Below are 25854 nucleotides of genomic sequence, written 5' to 3'. Positions count from 1 at the left end.
GGTAGTGGCACGTATAACTCTATCAATTGCATATGATCGTACTTTCACGCATGGACTGTAGAGTGGTATCAGGTTTCCTACACTATTGAAAAATAAGTGTGATGCTTTTAGGGGCGAAGCTCCTTAGGGCGTGGGCTGTGCGTCCCCTGTATGTAGCCACCTCTAGTTTAGTTCTTGCAGTGTTCACTAGATGGCGGTACCGTCTCCTGTATGTAGCCACCTCTCGTTTAGTTCTTGTAGTGTTTACTAGATGGTGGTACTTGTAGCTGGTGATGAAAAGATGCAAGTTGTTATAAACTAGAAAGCGGTACTTGTAGTTGATGAAAGACGCGAGATCTTATAAAATAGGAATGATGTCACATATGGCGCGTGTCATTGGTTGAAGGCAATAGTTCGATTTAGTGCGGCGACGTACGCTAGGGGGAGCGATGTAATAAAATCGAGTGGGCAAAATGTACACACGATTCATGGTTTACCAGGTTTACCTCCGGAGCTTCGCCCACTCATCATCATTCACTTCGTGGATATGGCGGCACTTTTTTACGCGCCTCGTTGAATTCATGAGTGCTGTTGGTGCCGTGCGAAACTAAAAATGCGTGGGCTTACCAAGTATGTCGACACCGAAAAAAATCATAATTTTTTTACACTCTAAGGTAATCGATAAAGCAAGACTGCTTGGGAAGCAGAGCTCCTTGTATTCGTGACAAATTGGTAGTATGAAACAACACGAGACACACATGGAAGTGTGCGGAGCATCGTGCGAGTGCCTGACGATAAAAAAAGAGAGGCTTTTACTCTATACTAATAAAACAAAAGAAAACGTCATTCCTGCATTGCTTACAACAATCTTAGGTAAAAGCAATCGCTCGCGACTGGCCGCGGCCGGCTATAGGCTTGGCGTGCGCATGCGCGCGAGCAAGACCCCCGTGATCGAGGAGAAACTTGAACGCTGAAGAAGAAACGTTGCTCCTTTGGTCCTTGCCGCGAGAGGGCGCGACGGGTAAAGCACTCGAAAGGGAGGAAGTCGCTGCGCCGAAGGAGGAACGGAGCCCGTTTCTCCATTCTCGCTCCCTTTTTTTTAGAGTGTAGTAACCTTGAGCAAACGCATTCTAATTATTTTTTTTTCTATTTTTGACCAAGTTTCACCGGACGTTTTTGCGTTTGGCATCTTTCGAAGCACTGACGATATATAAGAAATAGGGTGAATGCAAGGACTGCTGCAGTGAACGAGCGGTTCCAGCGCTCAGCTACTATCTAGAAGGTACTGGGTTTGATTCGCAGTGTCACCGAGCCTCTCTTTTTTTTAAGAGGTTGTCCGGCCTGATAATATGCGTGATGGCGGGTACTAATTTCTTGAGAAGGTGACTTTCGCTCTCTCTTCTTTCACTCCCCTTTTGACCCAAAAGCGCTGTGCCGCGCTCCTTCATAAATTACACATTTCAGGGCTCATAATTCCTCCCTCCATCCTGTCTTGTCGCATAGGTGTGCAGTGCTGAAATACCAAAATCACACCTGGTAGCTTTATTTTTACGTGTTTGGATATTCGACCAGCGAACATGCATTGCGGTGTTTTGAAGAAAATCTAGACATGGAGCGAGCTAATTGCTTGCGACCAAGTTGACTGCCTTTGTCGGGACACGTTCTCATGCTAATTTGGTGGACATCATTACATGCAGAGAGGCAAAAGAGCACAGAACGTTAGAGAAGACACAGAGTTATTAGTGTGTGTCTTCTATCCCGCTATCTCCATGCGGCGCGCTTCAGTGTAATGTCGCTGTCAATAGTTAAAATGAAGTATAGCAGCTAATTGAGGGCTCCGGAAATTTCGACCACCTGGGGTTCTTTAACGTGACCCATATCTGAGCACACGGTCCTACAACATTACCGCCTCCATAGAAAATGCAGCCGCTGCAGCCGGGATTCACACCCGCGACCTGTGTGTTAGCACCCGAGTACCTTAGCCACTAGAACACCGTAGTGGGGCTTGTGTCGGAATATTCACTACTTGTGCATGCTGTAAATTTCCACGCCATGCAACACTGCCGTATAGGCAACTTCTCTGTAGTTATTGTTTGAAATATTAATTGACAATCGTTCTAACTATTTTTATGACGAAGATAAGGAATGGCGAAGTTTTTTATGCATACCCACAAAAACTCAACAGTTGTTTTACGTTGGTACCAGCCAGTATATTTACGCTGAGCAACAATATGTATATTTCTGAAATTAGTGTCCGTAACCATTAAGACAGAAAATGTGCTGGCTTACGTTTTGTCGATCGACGTTGATGCAGGACATGGCCGGAAAAATGGCCATTCGTCTAAAAGAAACGAACCTCATATTCTTTACGCTCGGTATGTAGTACTTATCTGTTTTTTTTTTTGCACTGTACAGTAGAAAGAGCAATTCCTGCTTTTTTCTTGCTTTTTTTTCACTGTACAGCTTGAAACAAGAAGCCGTGCTAGTTCTCGCAGACCTCTATTGCTCTTAGACTTGAATTTTTTGACCAGTTTTGTTGCTTTAACAGTTTTATGGTTATTCTTATTTATTTAGCTAGTGAACAGAATACAAATATAGTGAGTTTCGCTGCATGCCTTAGCCAGAAATATATATTTGTGTATTTTATTGCAGAGGGCGTCGCTACATTTAGAAACTGGCTACAGTTAGCTAAGTAGCTTTGGTTAATGTAGTTATTTAGGGAGTCCTTCGTCATCCTAAACGTTTATAATGCCGCGAGTATAAAATGGCAACTCCTAAAAATTTAGGCTCGCCTGTGGACTCACATTATCTGTTGGAGCTCCAGAAAGGAAGAAATAAGGCTTGAAGCTTCTCAGCGCTATTAGGTATCTATGATTGGTCTTTAGTCTTTACTATTACAGAGATACACTTCATTCCAGGGGGTCTATTGAATAGGTGAAAATTTTGTAAACTCCCTGCATGCTTTCGCTTCTGTTTCTGAGAAACTTCAAGGCGAAAAGGCATTGATATGTGTGATTTAACATCTTTAAACCCCGATATGAATATGAGAAATGGCGTAGTGGAGGGCTTCGGAAATTTTTACCAACTGCGGTTCTTTAACGTGCTCAAATATCTGAGCACACGGGCCTAGAGTAATTCCGCCTCCATTGAAAATGCAGCTGCCGCAGCCGAGATTCGATCCCGCGACTTGCACCTCAGCAGCCGAGTATTTTAGCCACTAGATCGCCGCGCCGGGGCAAGGCGAATAGGAAACACCTGCACTGATCCCTTTGTGAAATGGACTTTTTAAGTCGTTTTTTGAGTCCCAGTACTCAAGTGACTTTAGGTGGCGTGACAAAGCTACCTTCGTTGATGCTACATGGCTAATGATGAAGATGACGACAATGATGTTGAAATATAAGTCAATGTTTTGTAACGAGCTAGCAGCTTGCTACCACCAAATCATTATGCAGTTGATATGCTGTGCCACCTGGAACGTGTCTACGTGTTATGCACAAATAAATTGGTTCACGTCTCTGCTTGGCTCACATGGAAAATTTAGAGGATCTTACTACAAAAGTATTTTGAAGCACAGGAGTGGCTCTCTTATATGCCACTTGTCTTCGAAGTTAAATACCTGGGTTCAATTTCGAGTTATCCGACGAATCTCACTATAGGGAAGTTGCGAATACAAAAAAAAACAAGATTGTATGCCCCTCAGAATTTGAACCAACACTAATCAAAAACACATAAAGGAAGCCATTGCTAATTTACAAACCCCAAATAACGTTGTCCAGGAAAAGCCAAGTGCTTGCGTCAAGCAACACATGACGATATACATCGTGTATAAAAAGTACGCACACCATGCCATGCTGGTTAGATGGAAAATTTGCAGTCCAACTAACTGCAAAGGACTTTCTGAACAGATTAGTGATTTAGTTGCATTGTCCCTGTTCAGCTTTGGTTTGAAATTCTGAATGGATGATGAATTGTAGTCTGAACAGCGTCCCTCACTCTCCAACGTGACAGGATGAAATTCACACTATTTTATTTTGCGTACGCGGGAAATCAGTCAATCGGTCAAGAACTTCATCTACGGTCCTGACGAATTTAAGCCACCCGGGTGTCCACGAGGGACATCCTAGCAGCAGCTACTAGTAGAAGCAGCAGTCAGTGTAGGATTTAGCGTCATCAGCTGTGCTTGATCCTCTAGTTATTGAGCACCATAAAATCTGAAAAGCTCATTATTACATTCATTCAACACGTGATTGTTTAACGAATGCTCTTCATGCCTTGTTCATTTTCAGATGGACTACAGCAGACAACAAGAAATTTGGCAAGCAGAAAGACACGGCTTGAATGACTATGTTGTGTTCTTGATGGCGTTCGGTGCGACTCCGTCTTTCGCCCACGACCTTGCTTCGAAGCTACGCGGATACGAAAACTACCGTGAGACGCATTTGACTTTATTCTATCTTTGATAAAACATATTCAGTGCGAAATACCTGTAAACTGCTTCGCAGAAGCTACCGCATGCTCCTGCTAACGTAGTCACAGTTATTAGCACAATTATTGCGTAGGGAAATAGTGCTTAACCTTTGAAATTTGTCTTCCGCGATTACTTTTATAACAAGCAAATAGTAAGAATTTTGCATTATTTTTTTGAATTCTTGCTAATAGCTGTTTCCGAATCAATCCAAGATCAAGCACCTACTTTAATGCCCAGATGAGGCTATTAAAGTCACGTGATTGCTGTGGTGAGGTGTAAAATTTATGAAAAGAGGATGTTGCCGGACGCAATCTTAAGAAACATTTTTTTTTTGCCCTGGGAAAAATAGTCTGGTTACATAAGTGGTTGCTGCTTTACTACATGTCAGAGGCTTAAAATTAACAGTATTAGGTGCCCAGCACAGCAGTGTTAACAGAATCGCAAAGCTTCCGGTCTGCGGTCTTGATATACCGGTTTTATTTTCCGAAACCACAGAGAAACAACCGTTTTCCAAATGGGATGCAAAATTAAAAGTAAATACCACAATTATCTTCAATTGTCCATGTTGCTTGATTGTGACATCTCCCCCATGTAGATGCTACACAGATGAGGAAACAGAAAGCAGTATAATGCTTTAAATCCGGTACGATCAAGCAACAATACAAAAACGCTTAACACAGGACAGAACCTGTACGAACTGGCACATTTCATTGTCATGCAAGAACACAGCACTCCGATCTCGCACTCAACACCCAGTCATCTGTTTTTTCATTTGTGTACTGTACACACCCGGCTTCAAGTTGAGAATAAACGAACACACAAAAGCCCACCTTCTGGTTCAGGGGCGTTGCGGCACCACAATCTTTTGAAAATCCTCCACTATAGTGAAGGGGTACTGGCGCTTAACACGTAATAGTAAAACCTACATTTCTGTCTCTCAGCCAAACGAAGGACGTGGCTTTGAACCACACGCCGTTGATGATGATGGTAATTACAATATGAATTGCTTTTAAGAAACTATTCAAGATGATAATCTTTCTTGGGATACTTCGACGCAGAAATTTTGGTCTGTCTGTTCTTTTGTCTTTGTCTGTAACTCACTGCGATGCCTTCTTAGGACAAGGTTCCAGCCTTAGTTTGACCCTCGAAAATCATCTATATTACTGCAAAATATCCTAGATTATTTTGAAGTCATTAATATGGCTAATCAACTAATAAATAAGCATTAGCGTAGTGTCCTCTGTTGTCGAGTTCTACTGAATATTGTTAAAAGTAAGGAAAGCCATAATAATCAACTATAAAGTTTTTCCTAGATGTTATGTGGAGTTGCATATGAAGCGCTTGCAGATGACACCAGGTGTCACACAGCGATTTGTCTCAAATGCTCGCTTCGCACACACGTTGAAGGCAGAGATGGGGCCATTTCGGTCAACTGCAAGTCTCTAGCACATTTTTTCACCTATAAATTTTGAGGTGACGGTCTATTGTTAACTTTGCACATTGGCAATTTCATATTATATTAAGTATATGTCAGTATACGTAGGCGAGCTCTCTTTCATTGGCTGATAGCTTCACCTTTTCTCTGCAGTTCTGGTCAGCTTCCCATTTGGCCAAACATTTTTGTCGCATTTGCACTCACATGTCAAGGACACGATAAAAATACTGAAAGCACCTGAACAAGTCTTGTCTCTTTTCAACACGCTTTTTCGCTGTATAGAACCTTTACCACATTACCCAATCTCATTTTCACTCTGTTCATTCATCTATATGTCACCTGGTTGAGTTATTTCAAATGGAGACCTTGGTTGGCGAAGGCAAGCGGTAAGCTCAAACACATAGTTTCGTGCACTACAAGACATAGTTATACTTGGTTTCGCAGAACAACAATCGCTCAAGGCACTCGTTATAAGCACGTGTATGCCTAATTATTACAAAAACAGTTTTTGTTCTTTAAAATTCAGCACAAAATAACCTCGTTTAAGTGAAGTATCTCCTTCTACTCAGGCCAGCAGAACATCTTCACTGTCTTAAGCAGAAAGAAGATAAAGTAGCCAAATTTATCGTTAGTGTACAGTCTTGCAGGGGGAAAAGCGCAATTATTAGGCTCTTGTTTTAACAAGCTCCGTAATGTGACATTTCCAAAGCCTTACAGAAATCTCTATATTCAACAGAAAAGACGTCAAATCCCTATACAGGTAGAAAATCATAATAACTAGAGATATATCTCTAGGTTAGGCATCACTGGTCAGTTGATTCAGCTTTACAAATAAAAGTTTAAGCCCTTGCTGAGCGACTACCCATCTCGATCTTCTCACTGCGTTCAACCAGTTACGTTGTCAAATGAAACACAAATTGCGCGCGTTTTCGCGTCACATAAATACGTGGAGCAAGGCGTAGTGCGCTAATTTATTCATAGGATGCATAGATACCACATTCTAAGGACCAAAGAGCTTATTCTCATGGCACTCCGAATGCGAAAAAAATAGTTTCCTACATTTCACTAACCCTATAAGGCGCTGCCACCTTCCATTGAGTTTTCTTTCTCAAAAAACTTCGTTTCTTCAAACTACAAGCTGATGGCGTTCCTATCTTACGAATGACGTACTCACCAATTTTCGAGTGCAGAGCGTCAAATAAATGCTTTATCGTCTCTCTTCACAAAGAAGACTATCGTCTTTTTACAATATTTGTCAGTGAAGCACGCAGTTACACCGCATATGTATTGTACTTTGTGCTCATGATGATGATAAAAGTCTCCTAGTCACAGCGCAGTGAAGACCTGAGTTTTTTTTTATTTGAACAATTTTTGTGCAGTTGAAGACATGGCGAAAGCCACACACACCTTCAGACGTATCAAGGACTTTGTTGACCTAAGCAAACGCACCATGCCATACATTTCTATAGGTACGTAAAAATTAGAATCTGTCTTCGGTTGTTTTAGGAAATCTTTTTTAACACGAAAGTGCTTTGTACCGGGAATCCGCCTAGAGCTCAGTGACGTCACTCTTGTCAAGGAAGTGTTGTCATTGAAGTGCACATGAACAAATGAGAAATTGAGAACAGAAATAAAGGTGGCCTGATTTCAATAACACTACAGCCCAACCCACGTCCGCTCGGTTAGAATATACTTGGATGCTAAACCCTCTACATTTTGCTACCGATGCACATGTCTGAAGTTTACAGACGCACCTTATATTTGAGACAACCTCTCCCACTTGCCGTGATGTTTGTTTCTGGGGACAACGTCGCAGTATGGGAGCGTTCATGAACAGCTACGGGACACTAACAGGGAGCCCCTGGGTAGTTTCAGCACAGCGAAGGCTTTCAGTGCAATATTCTGGAAAATTAACGCTAGGTGGTGTATTCTGCTAGTGGGAATTCGGTTCACTGACGACGCACTGCGTGTTTTAACTTTCGCGTCGAGTTACTGTGCGACGGATTGTCGCCAGGGCAGTGCAGGTTCCACTGCACTCGCGATAATCATCCACCGTGTATTTAATTGAGTGAGATAACAACAGTAGTTAGGAATTCTGCATCTAGTGGCGAAGATAGTCCATGAGAGCATCCCCGCAATGTCGCGTAGAGAGTTTTCCGGTGCACCCTGATATGCGCCTGCGGGAACAGTGTATTTCCGCTTTTACGGCTGAATGCACAAAGTCGGCCTTTCACGTTTCTGAAGAGATGTGCGACGTATGCTTGAACATAAATGTAGGTAGTCATATCATTGGGAAATTGCAGATCATGGAGTTTCTAGCGTCCGATGACGAAGCTTTCATTATGTGTTGATCGACGTAGCGCGTTTAGAAACGTAGGACAAGGGAAGGGACAGAAGGGAGCGCTGTCCCTTCCCTTGTCCCATGTTTCTAAACGCGCTACGTCGATCAACTATGTCTTACCAACATGCCCAACTTTATACTCTATTCAATATGTGATGGTTAATTCAACCTTTCTAGATGAGTCAGCATAACCTCTGTCCACTGTATGTTTATCTGCGCTACGAAAAACGTAATGTCATGAGCATTAAGTCTTGTCAGTTGGTTGGAGAAGTGCAACTAGGTTTCATCGTGGGTGCATCCACGTCAGGTCGTTTGTAACAGTAAAGTCTGAAAATGTGGCTGCGGCGGCTGCATTTCCGATGGAGGCGGAAATGTTGTAGGCCCGTGTGCTCAGATTTGGGTGCACGTTAAAGAACCTCAGGTGGTCTAAATTTCCGGAGCCCTCCACTACGGCGTCTCTCATAATCATATAGTGGTTTTGGGACGTTAAACCTCACATATCAATAAGTCTGAAATTGTGCATTTAGTTACACAATTTGCGGTAAGAGTTGATATGTCCAAGACCGTGATGAGCGATAGGGTATCGTTTTAGATTGCTAGTTTTGACCTTTAGAGGAGGCTTTGGAGTACGCCCATCACGTACGAGGTGCATAGAAATCCCCGAGAACACTCACTTTGTCACTCAGATTAGCCATTTGGCTTACATACGTTATCAAGTCTCCAACTTTTACGTTAAGTTTTCTTGGTGGGCTGTATATGTCAAGCACGATCGTCTTAGAAATGTGCCGTTTATATGGCCAAATAATGAAAACCTGTATGCTGCAGTTGGGCATGCTTGTGAGAGACTGAGTGCTACGTCCTTCTAAATAAAATTTCCAACTTTGGGGTAATCAGGATGGGTGTGAAGATTGTAACCTGTCATATCGTGTAAGTTTGTTGTTATTTCCTGAAGACTAATTACACCAGGCTGAATGTACGCAATATTCCAATCTACGCACACAGCCGTCCGTGGTGTGGTGAACAGCCAACTTTCGCCCATATTATGTAGTCGTGCGAATCCCGGCCCCAAAATGTAAATTTTATCTTTTGAGGGGAAACATCTCAACGAAAGCTGTGGGAGACCTGGCTTGCAGGGAAAGCCAGCTGGCTTAGCTCGACCGAGCCCAGCGAGCCACAAAGGCCCCTGAATCGCTGCACTGTGGACCCCACTCACTTGCCTAGAATTCTTTCAGCAAATGAAAAGAAAGGTTGATCATCACCTCAAGCGGTACTATAATTGTCGAAATTTTATAGCCATCATGAAAGTCTTCTGCATTAATAAACAGCAAACATTGAAGAAGAAAGTTATATGATGACTACATGGTACTCAATTATTTTAAATCGATAAATATGAGTCATGAATGAATCGTGTCCGTTTTTATAAATTTGCGGATTACACGTGCTAAGATACAAACTAGCGCGAAATAGTTATTTCCTCTTGACTGCCAACAGGGTAAAGCAGCCCTAGATACACTCTCTCGTTATAGTTGAAAATTATTACAAAATACAAAATGCATGAAACTGATCCATCATCAAGGTTCCTTATGCATGACATGCGTTCTTCTGCAAAAGTTGACTGAATTTTCTTGAGCCTCTGACAGGCTAAGAAAACCCTGGGAGAAAGTCACAATCCGAACGGTTTCATTTCTTTTGTCAGCAAAATGATAGGCTTGCGGGGAGACAAATGAATGGAATGTTACATTCTCTCGTCAACTCTCGTAGTAGTCGTAAGGAGCACGTCAAGATGAGGATAAGTAAAATTTCATACTACATTTAGGTAAACAGTATGAAAGGTGGGGTGCGGGGGGGGGGGTGCTTGAGTTGTGAAAGACTCTAGTTTTGTGGACATTTGTACTAGAGAACACACCAGCAGAAGAGAGTTCACAGGTGACTACATAAAACCCTATTGGTTATTTTATCGTCTCGCCCCGCCGCGGTGGTCTAGTGGCTAAGGTACTCGGCTGCTGACCCGCAGGGCGCGGGTTCGAATCCCGGCTACGGCGGCTGCATTTCCGATGGAGGCGGAAATGTCGTAGGCCCGTGTGCTCAGATTTGGGTGCACGTTAAAGAACCCCAGGTGGTCTAAATTTCCGGAGCCCTCCACTACGGCGTCTCTCATAATCATATAGTGGTTTTGGGACGTTAAACTCCAGATATCCAATCATCATTTAATCGTCTCACTATATTTTGTGGCAAAACAAAAGTTACAGTTTCGGCACAAGGGCGAAACAATCAATGTGTTAGCAATAACTTGAGATGTAACGCCGAGATGAGCTAGCAGATCGAAACGTGAAACGCACTGCTCATGACCAAATGACGCACGAAAACAACACACACAATACGAGAGCAAACTAACAACGTTTTTAACTCGACTCTTAACGCGCTCTTTAAACAAAACGATGCACGAAACGTAATCACAGGTACTGATATGAGTGCGAATTTTCGCAAAAGGGGCCTGGCCAGCGAATGAAGTTGACCTTTGTGGCCCAGACAACTAATGCAAATATTCCGAAAAAAGGCCAAGGCATACGATTCTCCCCGCCGAAGGATAAGCGCGAGAACACAAGCACCCAACACCCCCACCCCTGCCCTCATATTTTGGGCAAAGTACGCGTGGGACATGAGCGCGTGCTGGCGCATCGCGACGAGCTGGATGCCGAAACATTGCCATCTAGATTATCAGGCCTGCTCACTGCGACCGTGACGTCACTCGTTTCGCCCGAGCAAGCGTGCATCCGGGAGACTGTGAATCCATTGCCACCATCGTCTACCATTAAAGTATTAAGCGCTCACGGCGAGTTATACATGCTTAGCACCTTTATTCTGCCTTTTGGCTTAAAAAGGACGCTGGTTTAAGTAAAGTATTGCGCTTGAAAGCTTTTGGAGATTCACTCGTAAGCCATCTCTTTCACGAAAAAGTCGAATATTGTACGTTATAAAAAGTGTGGTCGATCTATAAGAGTAAAATTTGATAGGCCAACGAACTGACGAATTAACTTAGGTAATTTTTATTAATTCTTTATTCACACACACATACACACACACGCATACACACACACGCACGCACACACACACACGCACACGCACACGCACGCACACACACACACACACACACACACACACACACACACGCACGCACGCACTTCGATAAGTTAATTCGAGCGCAAAAACTTGACACGATCACTCACACACGCACACACCCATGCATCAAACACACGTGTGCGTGTGTGAGTGATCGTGTCAAGTTTTCGCGCTCGAATTAACTTTTCGATATGCTTTACCAACTAGCCCAACAACAAGTTCTCTTAGAATACACGCACGCACGCACGCACACTATATAGCATGCAAAGGAACTGTTCCTACTCATTTGCACAGTTTCTACAGTTTTATTTGTACTCTTTCAAGCGTATGCCTTTATACACAAGTAGTTTTGTTGAGGAGAGTGTGTGCAGATACCGCTAGTATGCTATTCAGTACAATATCAGGGTGATGACCCCTCCAAGAGAGAACAAAGTCTTTCGTTTCACAAAACTCTCGTGACCAACACAAGAAGCGGCGTTTCCTCTTTTGCTCTGGCCCCTCACTCACTTGTGCGTAGGGCTTGGAAAAAATGTTAGTAATGGGTCTATAATAAACCGTGTAGCCCCAGTTGGCGCTTTTACTGCACTGCCGGTACTCGGATCGGTATATTTTCAGTAGTGATTTTTAAATATTCTACTTCGAAGTATAAATCGCCTCCCTGAAAAATAATCAAGAAAAGCGCCTTACCGTAAGTGGAAACACGCATCTGAATTGAAAGGAAACATATTAGGCTAATGTGCTGACCACAATTAAGATCAGGAATACCAGCAAAGAATTGCTATGCACAAAACCAATGCACTAAGCGATTCAACAGCATTAATTTCAATTTGATCAACCAAATAAACAAAATTATTGCAAGTGCATGGCGTTAATCGCCAATAGAAAAGTGTATACCGACCGTGAAGAAAATACGCCTGTTCTTAACTTACTGAAACACGCATTTATTATTCACTTCCCAGGGCTTACGTCAACAAGCCAGAAGAACACATTGCACCTTTATTTCAGAGCAAGAACGGAACATGGTGAAGATGGGACCTATGGAATGACTTAGAATATGTAGTACGGACACAGGTACCTTCAGGTCACAAAGGAGACGGATGTCGACATCAGCTTGACCCACGACACCCTCCCATTTCATCCTTCGGTTGTGCTTAGTAAACGATAACAGTCGCAACTTCGGTCCCTTTGGCGGGAAAATTCCCACCGCAGCAATACCCAACCGTTCGGATTTGCAGCCGTACAGATCGCGTATGTACAGTGCACAAAGCGCATCACATATCCACACCGCAATTCACAGACACAACAAAAGATGGTCTTCTCGAGTCGCCAAAAAGCACACCAGCAGGCTATGAAAACGTTCATCGGGCTTGACACACCATGTCTGTTGAGCGACGAGAGCAAGCATAGGCACGTCTGTGCAGTGAAACACACCGGTCAAAAGGTGTGAAGTCAGAGCCCTTGGTAGACACTGTGAGCAGGCCTGAAGTTATCTAGGTGGCATTGGCCGAGTGCGGGCGGCTTTTTTTTCTTTTTTGTGTTGTCATATATATATATATATATATATATATATATATATATATATGACAACACAAAAACAACAACATATATATATATATATATATATATATATATATATGTGTATATATATATAGATATATTGATATGTATATAAATATTGAGGAGGAGGGGAATTGAAAGAGGAAGGACAGGGAGGATGACCAGTTCTCCGGAGACATGAACTAGTCCATGTCACCAAGCAGAAGACAGCGTTTATTGACCGCATCAAACTTATGTCATGAAAGGGAAGAAAGAGGTGGAGAGGGTACAAAGGGATAGAGAAGACGCATGCACGTGCTGTTCTGCGTCCACTTCGGCAACCACTGGCGTTGCAACACTTCTTCCACATTAGTAACCATAACGTTCCACTGGCTTTTTGTCTTCTCGTGGACTGTCGTATTGGTTTTGATACTGCATACGTGTTCTTGGCGTCGTCTGTCGTCACTTCGTTGTCAGGTAGCACCGAGTTCCGTGTGTCATTGCTCTCCAAGAACAATTCCTTATCGAACTTTCGTACTTGGTTCATTAGGCGACGGACAATCCCTGCCTCTGTCTCCACTTCCAAAGGTTGAGCACTGGTCGTGGCCTTGACCCTTCCCAGCGTTCATTTGTCGCCCATTCCATAATTTCGCACCTAGATGAATTGCCCTGGTGAAAAATTCCAATCAGTGCATTCCATCAGCTTGGCCGACACGCTGCGATAGTTCGTCGCCGGAAAAGATAAGTACAGCCTTGTGCGCAACCGGTAGCCCAAAAGTCTTTCCGAGGGTGAAAGGCCGGATCGTTGAGGGGTATATATATAGTTGCAAAGTGCTCGGGCTAGAGAAGTCGCCAACTTGGCGTATTCAATCTGGTTTAATGCGTCCTTCAGAGTCCCCACAGCACGCTCCGCCAGCACAATGCTCTGTGGATGATGTGGGGATGTTCTAATGTGAGCAATGCCATTGCGCTCCATAAATTGACGGAATTCAAAACCTGTGAAAGGATCTCCATTATCTTACACCACTGTATGTGGTATGCCAAACTGGGCAAACATTGTTCTCAGCGCCTCCATGGTACTGCGGGAACTGGCATGTGCTACCGGCACAGCCTCGATCCATTTACTATATGAATCAACCACAATCAACACCATCTTGCCACGCAGTGGTCCCACATGAGATATGAAGCCGTGACCAACTTTCCCCCGTCACTAGCCATTTACATGAGTTTGCGCAAGTGGCATAGGCAGTGCTTGAAAGCTGTTGTTCCAGTTGGCGGCAACGCGTTGTATGTCTTCGTCTAACCCAGGCCCCCAAAATATCAATCTTGCTCTGGCCTTCATTAAAGACACACCCTGATGGGAGTCATGCAGTAGCACGAGAAACTTGTTGCGGGTGGCCGTTGGCATCACCACGTGATGACCCGAGTACAGCATGTCGTCTTCCACACACAGCTCATACCGCTTCTTATATATTTTGAGAGTTCGTCATCTCCTTGCACACTCCGTGGCCAACCCCTGCGGGTTTATTCGCGTACTTGAGAAAGGACGTCGTCTGTCACCGTTAATGCTTGCAATTCTTTCCTTGGCATAGCAGCGACGTCCTGCTGATCTAGGGATAGAACGAATGGCAAGATGTCTTCTAGTTTCGATGCCTTCTGTGAGGTTATGGGTAAAGGGCTTAGTGCGTCGACGTTGTACAAAAGCCTGCCTGGTTTATGCTGCAAACGGTACCTATAGGCACCTAGCGTGATAGCCCATCCCTGTATCCGAGCTGCTGCCATGGTAGGGGTTGGCGTGTCTGCGCTCAAGAGACCCAGCAAAGGTTGAAGATCGGTCAAAAGAATAAACTCTCTTCCAAGTAGATAGTCGCAAAACCATATGACACCACAGACCAAAGCCAGTGCCTCTCGCTCAATCTGGAAATAATTCTTCTGGGACGAGTTCAGTGTTCTTGACCGAAACCCGATCGGTCTATACTGCACATCCACTCGACGAAATAGAGCAGCTCCTACACCATACGGTGAAGCATCACATTCTAAGAACAGCTGTTTTGACGGGTCACAATGAGTCAGTACCGAAGCGACACGCAATGTTTTTTTAGCTTTTTCAAAAGCATCCTTTTCTGTGGCACACCATGATCATCGGGTTGTTTATTTTTTCAAAAGTCAGTACAGTGGAGCCAGTATGGTCGACAGGTTCAGTAAGAATTAGTTGTAAAAAGTTAGCATCCCCAAAAATGATCGCAGCTTTGTAACATTCCGTGCAGTGAAAGCATTTCTGACGGCCTCCGCATTATTTTCTGTTGGGTACAATCCTGCGGCGTTGATTTGGTGACCTAGATAAACCACTGAGGACTCGTTTATCCGATACATGTCGGTGCGAAGTTTATTGCCGTGTTTTCTGAATTGTTCAAAAACCTGTCGGAGCTTTACGTAGAGCTTGTCTGCAGTGTCCGCAATCAAAACAGCGTCCGAGTACGCGAGTACCCCAGGTATTCCTTGTAGCATGGAATCGATCGTTTTTTGGAATATTGCCGGTGCTGAGGCGATTCTGAAGGGCAACTGGTTGTAGCAAAACAATCCTTCACGTGTGTTTGAGACAGCCAGCTTTCGCTAGTCCTCATCCATTGCAATCTGGTTATAAGCGTCTCGCAGATCCAAGAAACTGAATTTTTTTCCGCCTCGTGAACTCGCGACGATGTCATCAATGACTGACAAAGTGTATCGCTCCATTTCACACACAGGATTTATAGTTGCCTTAAAATCTCCACAAATGAGCACAGCGCCTTTGCTCTTCAATACTGGTACTATTGGTGTTGCCCATTCTGCAAATGGTACCGGAGATAATACGCCAGATTCTACAAGTCTACCTATCTCAGATACCTTATATAGCAGTGCCAAAACACCTTTCTAGCCTTGCAAAATTTTGGGACTGCCGTGTCCTTGATGTAAAGTTTAGCTGGTTGGTCCTTGACTAACCCAAGATCTTTTGTAAATATGTCTGAATATTCGGCCATTATGGCACAAGTTCCTGCTGCCTTCTGTTCGCTTGCCACGCTGTGTGGCGTCGTGACGTGCAGAACCGGCGTTCCTTCTGCCACAAGTTTTGACAATTAGTCTCGTCCACACAGGCTGGGACCTTAACAACCTAACATGGTAAGGTTACACTTGACCGCCGCCGAAATATAATTTGCTTTCAATGCCAATGTGCCTAACACAGGTAGTTTGCCCAGGTAACAAAAAAGCTTTAAATGGGTGTTGTGCAGCTGGCGCCAACGAGTGCGAGGCGCCTTATACGTTCCTTTAGGAACTATGCAGACAGCAGAACCCGTGTCCACGTCCGTCTTTATGGTAATGCCATTCCATGTTATTGTTAAGGTGTTTATTAGCCGGCAACTAGTGATCATACGCTATGGCGACATTGATGGTCAAACATGGACTCCCAGCGTGAGCAGCGTTCTTGTTGGGTAGCCCCACTAGAAGGTACACAAGAGTTTGAACCACAGAACACCTACCAGCTTAACACATTTCAGTGTTCGGAGGCTCCACTACAATTATCCCGGGGTCGAAGAGGGAGCCGCCTGGTGACCTAACAGATTGTTACTATGAGTGGGTCATAATAAGCCTTCAGGTGCTCTACGTTGACGATGTCGCGCCCGCGGTGGCGTATGACCGCAGATTGTTCGACAGGTTCGATCAGATAGTTGATCGGAGATGTGCGCTCGACGACATGGTAAGGGCCTTCATATTTGGGAAGTAGTTTGGAAGAAAGGCCAGCTACAGAGGTCGGGATCAAAGGCCATACAAGCGCACCGGGAAGGAACGTGAGCTCAGAAGTGGTGGAGCCGTTACGAATACACTTCTGCCACTCTTGCTCATGCGCCGTAAAAGTCTTGGCAAGCTCACGACAGTCTTCAGCAAGCCTGTCTGGCTCAGAAATCGGTGCACACTCAGATGTATCCAGTGTGTACGCGAGTATCGTGTCCGTGGTGTACGATGAGTGTCTGCCGTACAGCGAGAAGAAAGGTGAAAAAACAAAGGGTCCTACTCTGAGGGACAGTGTTGTAGCAATGGGTGACGAAGAGCTGTATATTACCCCAATTCGTGTGGGTGGCAGCGATGTACATCGAAAGCATGTCACCGAGGGTGTGGCTAAAGCGTTCGGTGAGGCCATTCGTCTGCGGGTGGTGAGCAGTAGTTTTGCGGTGGACAGATTGGCAATTCGTCAGAATGGCTTCACCGACTTCCGACAAGAAGACACGGCCTCGATCGCTCAGAAGTTCTTGGGGTAGTCCGTGGCGCAGTATGAATTGATGCAGCAGGAAGGACACAACATAGCGCGCAGTAGCCGCAGGGAGAGCGGTGGTTTCGGCCTATCGCATTAAATGGTCTACGGAAACAATGGCCCAGTGGTTACCAGCACATCTCAGAGGAAGAGGTCCATAACAATTGATACCTACACAGCCAAACGGACAGTCAGGGCAAGGTAACGGCTGCACCGGCATGCGACATGCGTGCGGACGGTTCGCGGTGTTGGCAAGCGAGGCAAGAACGTATGAGCTGCTGCACGTAGTGGTACATCCCACGACAGAAGTAGCGTTTTCGTATGCGTTGGTAAGTTTTGGAGACCCCAGAGTGCGCGCATTGCAGATCAGAATGGAAAGATTCACATATATTCGACCGCAGACTGTGGGGTATCACGAGTAACCACTGCCGGCCATCAGCCTCGTAATTGCGTCGATGTAGGAGGCCGTCCCGAATGGCGAAATGGTAAGCTCGACGACGCAAGGCACGCGTGGATGGTGTTGCGGGCGGATCAAAGAGCAAGTCGATCAGCAGGGTGATCCAATTATCCTTTTGCTGTTCGGTAGCGATGATGCCAACATCGATGGCAGAAACAGCAATTGAAGTTACTGAACAGGGCACGTCGTGTTTAGGTAGAGGGGAGCGCGAGAGGGCGTCGGCGTCAGCATGCTGGCATCCGTTGCGGTACAGTACGCGGATGTCGTAGTCTTGTAAGCGAAGAGCCCAATGGGCGAGACGGCCTGAGGGATGCTTCATTGATGACAGCCAGCAAAGTGCATGACGGTCAGTGATGTCCAGTGGGCGACCATACAAATAAGCTCAAAACTTTGTAAGAGCACAGATGATTGCCAGGCACTTATTTTCCGTGACGGTGTAGTTTGTCTCGGCTCTCGTGAGCGTACGGCTTGCATATGCTACGACATATTCAGGAAAACCGGCTTTGCGCTGTGCCAGGACAGCGCCGAGGCCTACACCGCTGGCATCCGTGTACACCTCCGTTAGGGCCATAGGGTCGTAGTGGCGTAGAATGAGAGGAGACGTCAACGAATTGCGGAGCTTTGCGAACGCGTTGTAGCACTCGGATGACCACGAATCGAGGGGCCCCTTACCTCCAAGGAACTTCGTCAGCGGTGATATGATCGTGGCAAAGTTTTGTATGAAACGTCGGAAGTATGAGCACAGGCCCACGAAACTATGCAGTTATTTGACGGACGCAGGTTCGGGGAATTCGGCCATGGCACGAAGCTTGGCCGGATCAGGAAGAATGCCATACTTAGACCCGACGTACCCGATTTTGGTGAGTTGGCATGCTGAAAAGCGGCACTTCTTCAGATTTAGTAGCAAGCCGGCATTGCTCACGCGTGCGAAAACTTCGTTTAGACGTTGCAGATGCGTGGAGAAATCCGGAGCGAAGACAACGACATCATCGAGGTAACACAAGCACATGTACCATTTCAAGTCCCGCAGAACGGTGTCCTCGTGCGCTCAAAAGTCGCAGGTGCATTACATAGACCAAATGGCATGACGTTGAACTCGTGCAAGCCGTCGGGGGTGATGAAAGCGGTCTTCGGTCGAGCGTCGTCAGCCATGGGTACTTGCCAGTACCCCGAGCGTAGATCGAGAGAAGAAAAAAATTGGCTCTGTGAAGGCTGTAAATCGCATCATCGATGCGCGGCAGTGGATAAACATCCTTGCGAGTGATCTTATTGAGCCGTCTGTAGTCCACACAGAACCGCACTGAACCGTCTTTCTTCGCAACAAGAACAACAGAAGACGCCCTTGGACTATCCGAGGGCCGAATGACGTCGCGTCGGAGCATATCGCCAACCAGCCTGTTATGTCCTCGACGTTCAGCAGGCGACACGTGCTACGGACGTTGCCGTAAAGGTAGATGGGCACCAGTGTCGATGCGGTGCGTAACAGCGGACTCGCGACCGAGGGAACTTCGCATGACATCGAAAGAAGAACAATCTTCTTGCAACAGGTCCAGAAGCTGGGAACACTGTACCACCGTAAGGTTGTCTGCAATGAAAGGGCCAAATACTTCAGCAGATGACGGATCATAAGTGGAAACAGCATTGATCGTACGCGAACTGGGACAACGCGAGTCATCAGATACGTCCAGGACTTATGCCTTATCAACTTGTTCTACTCTGCCGAGACATTCCCCTCGAAGCAAGGTAACAATGAACGGAGATGGGTTGGTTACAAAAATAGAGGTGTTGCCCATGGGTGACTTGTACGGTCGCGAAAGGTACTAACAACCCTTTCCTGCTACAAGCGCAGCCGGATGGTGAAACGAGTGCAATTGTGTCGGAGAGACCAGCGCAGTGGACGGACACAACCGTCGTCGAGTTCGGAGGCACTGTTGTATCGTCTTTTATGAGAATCATGCTGAGTGTCGAGGGACTGTCTTCTGGCGTCAATTGCGAGAAGGGTGAAAGTTCAATTTCGGTGGAGGCACAATAGATGATGGCGTTGTGGAGGGAGAGGAAGTCCCATCCCAGGATGACGTCATGAGAGCATGCCTGAATGATGATAAACTGGGCGACATACAGAACGTCCTGAATGACAACGCGAGCTGTGCACCCTGCTTTAGGATGAATACGATGCAAACTTGCAGTAAGGAGGTTCAACCCAGAAAGAGGCGTCGTCACTTTTTGAAGTAAGCGGCAAAGTTTTTCGTCCACAACTGTTACGGCAGCGCCAGTGTCAATAAGAGCCGATGTATGAACACCATCCACAAGCACGTCAATGACATTCGAGAGGCTGCTCTGAGGGCTTTCACATTGTGATAGCGTCACAGTCCTTGCCTCCGGGACTGCGACGACTAGTTTTCCAGCTCATGAGCAGCCGAACTTGGCAGCATAAGGGTCAGGGAACGACGCCGTGGAGACGGCGACCTTCGAGGAGACGGACCTGGGCGAGACGAGGGTGGCATAGACGGCAGTTCGTCGTTATGCAGACGGCTAAGCTGGCCAGCAACAGGCGAAGAAATGGGAGCCGGCTGTACTCGAGAGCAATAACGGGCTACGTGACCGGCGTAACCGCAAGCAAAGCAGATGGGCCAGTTGTCGGGTGTGCGCCATCGGTTCACCGGGGTGGGTCTCGCCCAGAGTGGTGGCTGGAAAGACTGCATGGTGGGCTGAAGATGAGGCTGAGGGGTTGCGTCAACATACGTAGCGGGCATACCCACAGCAAAGGCCGAAGGTCGAGAGGCAGCTTTAGCGTAAGTTAGAGGGGCCGGTGCTGAAACGACTTGAGGCTGTCTGGCTACAACTTGGGCGTAGATGAAGTGCTCAGGAGCCGGAGGTTGTTGAGGGTGGTACGCAGGCATGACCTCCGCTATTTCCTGCTCAGTCGCCCGACGGATGAAAGGGAGAAGGGTAGTGGCCGATTGTTGAACATGCGGTGGGTGGGCAAAGGGCAAGAGAGAGAGAACTGGTGCGCGATTTTTTCACGGATGAAGGACTTGAGGTCTGTCAACAACGCCACTCGGTCACAACTTACCTCCAAGCCAGCAAGCGTTGCAGCTCGTGGTTGGGAGTGACGTGTCATCGAACACTGCTGGCAGGGCTGTTCGTAGCTCTGACACAATGTGATGACCTCATCCGCAGTGGCGGGGTTTTTGGCAAGCAGCATCGTGAAGGCATCATCGTCAATGCCTTTCATGATCTTTTGGATCTTGTCAGACTCGGACATTGTTTGATTGGATTTGTAGCACAAGTCAAGTACATGTTCAAAATCGCTGGTGAATGACTCACCAGCCCGCTGAGCGCGTTCACGCAAGCGCTGCTCGGCTTGCAGCTTACTAATGGCTGGGCGGCCGAAAACGTTGATTACAGCGGTCTCAAAATTTGATAAGGTTGCAAAATCAGACTCGTGGTTGTTGTACCAGACACTCACTACGCCCGCGAGGTAGAACACCAAACTTCTCAATTTGCCGTCCTCGTCCCATTTGTTGGGGACGTTCACGCGCTTGTGAATGGTGAGCCAGTCCTCCACGTCAGTGCCATCGGCGCCAGTGAAGGTGGGTGGATTGCGGATCCAGGGAACACCGGAACTAGGAGGTGGCATCGGAGGCGTCGTTTGCTGAGAGGCGTTGTGGGGCATGGTAGATGCAGGGTACGTGATCAAAGCTCCATGGGCATCGAAAAAAACGCAGCACTCTCCACCAACTTGTTAAAGCGTTTGTTATCCGGCAACCAGCGATCATACGCTATGACGGCAGTGACGGTCAAGCACGTACTTCTAGTGCGGGCGCGTTCTTGTTGGTTAGCCCCACTAGAAGGTACTCAAGAGTTTGACCCACAGAACACCTACCAGCTTGACACATTTCAGTGTTCGGGGGCTTCGCTACATTATAAATTTCTTTATGGGTGGAACCAGGGGCTCAGTACTAGTGACGGACCAGATTTGTGATGCGCTAGAGTCACTGTCATTCCTTTGGTCTGTATCTCCTGCAGTTAGAGCTAGCGTTTTTTCAGTGCCACCTGTCCTTGTACACATGCGAGCCAGGTGCCCTTGCCTACCACAACTTTAGCATCGACGGCTCTTTCGAAAACATGTAGCAGCTTTCTGACAGTACTTGCCACGGAACGTTTTTTTTTCTTGCTCCTTTGTTATGGTATCAGACGCACGCCGTTGGCTAACGTTCAAAACTGTCGAAATGTCCGTGTGCTTATCTATCTGCTGCGAACAGTCTTCTGCGTTTTCCGTAGCCAAAGAAAGGGCTTCTGCTTCTTCAAAAGCCAAGTCGCTTTTCGCTAGCAACTGTTTTTGCAAACTTTTCTAGCGAACACCACATACGATTCTGTCTCTCAGCATTCGGTCTATCATGAACGAAAAAGTGCTGTTGTGGGCAATCTTTCAAATTTCAACAATGAACGCTTTCACGTACTCTCCTTCATTTTGCTTCCGGTGAAAAAACTTGAAGCTCTCCGAGATCTCATTAAGCGTTGGGTCATAAAAGTCATTCAGCGTTGCTGCCACTTCCCTGTAGCTGAGAGTGTTTAGCAGGTGCGGCGGCACTCCTCCGCATAGGACTTCTATTGTCTTTGACCCCAACGCAGCGACCAGCAATGCCCTCTTCTTAGCTTCATCGGTAACTTCATTGGCTTCAAAATGCACTTCAACTTTTACAAGATAAGAATTCCCCTTATCTGTTTCCTCGTTGAACACCAAGAGCCTGTGTGCCATGGTCGTCACTGAGTTCCGCGCTGAGTCAGCGTTGCAGAGCTCCTGTCGTATAGTCAGCGCTGAAGGGCCAACGACTCCGGGCTAGCGTCGGCATAAGCGTTTTCGGTGGGTCGCATAAGCTGGTCGCCACTGTTACGTTGGCAGCAGAGACGCCTACGGAGACATCAACAAGTTGGTGTCACCAGGTGGAAGACAGCGTTTATTGACCACTTGAAACCTATATCATGAAAGGGGGAAAGTGGTGGAGAGAGAACAAAGAGAGAGAGAGAGAGAGAGAGAGAGAGGTGAGAGAGAGAGAGAAGACACATGCACGTGCTGTTCTGCATCCACTTCGGCAACCGATGGGGAGGCACGGCTGGAGTGAGGCGCTGTGCGGACGGGCCTCGCATGAGCTCCGGCCTGGTGACCGACTATCGGCGGACGCACTTTGTATTGGACTTGCTGTCAGTGGGTTCGTCTGCAGGAGGTTGCGCTGTACCTACGGACACCACTCGTATAGACGAGTTTGTCCCCGTTTTCGGAGTTTCCGATATTTCCTATCGACCCCTCGGTGGCAAGGCTAGGCCTATCTCCTAGGCCAAGCCTGGGCCGCGTCGCCGGACGTCTGGCTTGCGCCTGGTGACCGTGGGCCTTGTTAGGCTGAAGATGGAATACTACGTCGAAGGGGAGACTCTAACGCCAGATTTTTAAGCGCGAGAGTGGGCTCCAGTGCTCAAGGCACAGGACTGATTTAAGAAGAATGCGTGGCGACAGCGCCAAGAGTAAGCCTTGCGAGACGCAGACCGGCAGCGACGGGCGCAAGATGCATGGAGCGCAGCAAGTCAAGCGGGGGAAAGCGCTGATGTGGAAGAAACACGGACCGTTTCTCAAGTTGCCAGCCACGGATTTCAAGGTTGTGTACAGGCCCCAGAACTGGGACTTGAGCGTTGGGACAGCGAGAGAACTCGGAAGTGCACTGAGAACAGCAGTGCGTCCAACGAGTGCGATTGCCGCGGAAAAAGACATTGTGCGGGTAAATGGCACAAACAACACGTTGACGGTGAGCACATCGTGCCGAAATCGCAGTTGGGCATATGCGACTGTGAAGACGCTCAAGCTGTGTGATCGTGACCTGCCGGTTTCGGCGTTCGTGGCTGCTGCTGAAAAACATTTATTTACAGATGTTATTTACAGGGAGGGTGGGAACGGTCCTTAAGGGGCTGCCCCGTACAAACACTAGGTGGGCTTTCTCCAACGGGAGCCCATTGGCATCGGCCGCGGCCCGGGCACACACGACCAAGGCCCTTTGGGCCGTCAGGTCAGAGCAGCCGAGAAGGGCTGCCTCCCAGTCCCCCCGCGAAGTGTTGGGTAGTGGGATAAAATTTGGGTTTTTTTGGCATGCCCACACCATGTGAAAAATGTCACAGGAATTTTCCTCACAATGTGGGCACTTCCCCGTGCAAGCGGGGTCAAAGTGTTTTATGATTGCCGGGCACAATAGAGTTTTAGTATAAAGGCGAAAGGGGATCTGCTCCTCCGCCTTGATGAGGCCCTTACATAGTTTCGGATAGACGTTATGGCCGGATTGATAAAATTGTGTGACCTTCTTAACGGTGTAGGCGGGATTGGGTTCGAGTTCCGGATCGGTAGGTGACAAGGATGGTGCCCGGAGAGTGAGCGCGTGGGCGGCGGCATCGGCCGTCTTATTACCATCGAGGCCCGTGTGAGCCGGAGCCCATATGATCGTTCGGTGCGCGGGGGCACCTAGGTAGCTGCTGTTCTGCAAAAATTTATAAGCAAGGTACGGAATGTATCCCTGTTCAATTTCGCGACAGGCACCCCTTGAGTCGGTGATGATGACCCCCGAGTCCTGATCTGCGGCGGCTAGTGCGATGGCGATCTCCTCCGCGTGCGTAATGCTATGTGTACGGAATGTGAGTCCGTTGACAACGGTGTTTTGGGGGACGACCGCAGCCGTGTACCAACCACCGTGGTGCTGGCCGGAGGCGTCCACGTAGAATACTCCGAATTTGTAGCCGTAGTGTCGAGCCAAGGCTGCCGCCCGCGCGAGGCGTCGGCCACTGTAGTCGTCTCGGGTCATGACGGCCGCAAGAGGGCGCACGTGCAAGGAGTATTGCCAAACTTATGGAATCTGTACGCGCTCTTCCGTGTGTATTGAATGATTGATGTGTAGCCGGGCAAGGAGGCGGCGACCCGACAGTGTTTTAGAGAGTCTAGTATATTGGTTTGTCAAGTGCGCCTCTCTCAGCTCCTTGAAGGTGTGCACCATTCCCAAGCCCAAAAGGCACTCGTTAGAGGTGCTGACGGAAAGGTCGAGGGCGCGCTTGTAGATTTTGCGGAAAATGACTTCGAGTGCATTCTCTTCGGATTTGCGTAGGTGGATGTATGAAGCCGAGTACAGGACTCGGCTGGTTACGAATGCATGCGCCAGCCACAAGGCATCTTTGCATCGTAACCCCCCGCGCTTGTTGGAAACCCGGCGGACCATCCGGCACAGTGGAAGAAGTTCGGGCGGAATTCCTGAAGAAGAATGAAGGCATAGGCATTCTGGACGCGAGACCTCTGGGAAAGTCAAAGGCGATTCAGATTACGTTTGGGGGAAAACGCATACCCGGCAGGTTCCTTACTGGAACTCTCTGTACGCTGTGATCCTGTATAAAATTTCAGTCGAGACGTGCTACAACTGCAGACGAGTTGGACATCGAGTGGACGTTTGCTATCGTCCAAAGAGTGACCTATGTCACCGTTGCGGGAAGGACCATCCCGCCCCGCCAGAAGGAGAGCCACCCACGTGCACGACAAGCTGCATCGTGTGCCATGGTGCGCATCACACAGGGAGCCGGAACTGCAAGTTTCGCCTGGCTCTCAAGCCACCGAGAGGCCGGCAGCAGAGCATCGAAAGAGTGAGAGAAGCTGGCAGCAATGAGCGGTCCTCGAGGGCCACTGAGCGGTCATTGAGGGGTAAAAAGGCACAAGCAAAAGCAGGGACCCGTCGAGTTCCTTCCCGCAATTGCCAGGGCGCGGAGGCGGCCAAGATGGATGGCGAGTATCCAGTCCCAACAGCTACGCACGCGACACCAACAAAAAGGTAAGTTTGTCAGGCACGGCCTCCCAGAATGAAACCGCTCGAGAGAGTGAGTTAGCAGCGCTGGTTAAGCGACAGGGAGATTTGATTTAAAGAATGGAGAAAAGAATTGCAGAGATGGAACGCACACTTAGAAACGACCAACGGCAAGGGACACAGGCACCAGCAGTGCAAGGCCTACAGAAAGTGACGTAAGAGGCATCTGCTCGCGTACAGGAGAGTGCAGCTATGAAAGTGGAGAATCGGGGGACAGTGAAGAGATCACTGCCGGGGGATGAGGAAGCTAACGCAAAATGATTAGCCGAAACGTCACCAGTAGACGTGCCACAGCCTGTTTTTAAGGTCACTAGTCTTAAGTCAGATGTAACTACACTTGCGGATAAATT

The 25854-nt window shown here is 47.3% G+C and overlaps 1 protein-coding gene across 1 annotated transcript in view; it reads right to left on the bottom strand.

Annotated features, from left to right (window-relative positions):
- LOC142802933 (uncharacterized) overlaps window positions 1–24463 on the bottom strand; it is a 67326-nt gene extending 42863 nt beyond the window's left edge. The window contains exons 1-2 of the mRNA XM_075888016.1: window positions 23594–24463; window positions 20949–21276 (exon numbers count right to left, since the gene is read on the bottom strand). Of these exons, the coding sequence (XP_075744131.1) occupies window positions 20949–21276; window positions 23594–24463 (1198 nt within the window). The remainder of the gene's footprint in view (window positions 1–20948; window positions 21277–23593) is intronic.
- Window positions 24464–25854: the final 1391 nt, after the last annotated feature.

The sequence above is a fragment of the Rhipicephalus microplus genome, chromosome 3, assembly GCF_043290135.1.
Source record: "Rhipicephalus microplus isolate Deutch F79 chromosome 3, USDA_Rmic, whole genome shotgun sequence".
Lineage (NCBI taxonomy): Eukaryota > Metazoa > Arthropoda > Arachnida > Ixodida > Ixodidae > Rhipicephalus > Rhipicephalus microplus.
This window is presented reverse-complemented; position numbering and strand designations above follow the sequence as displayed.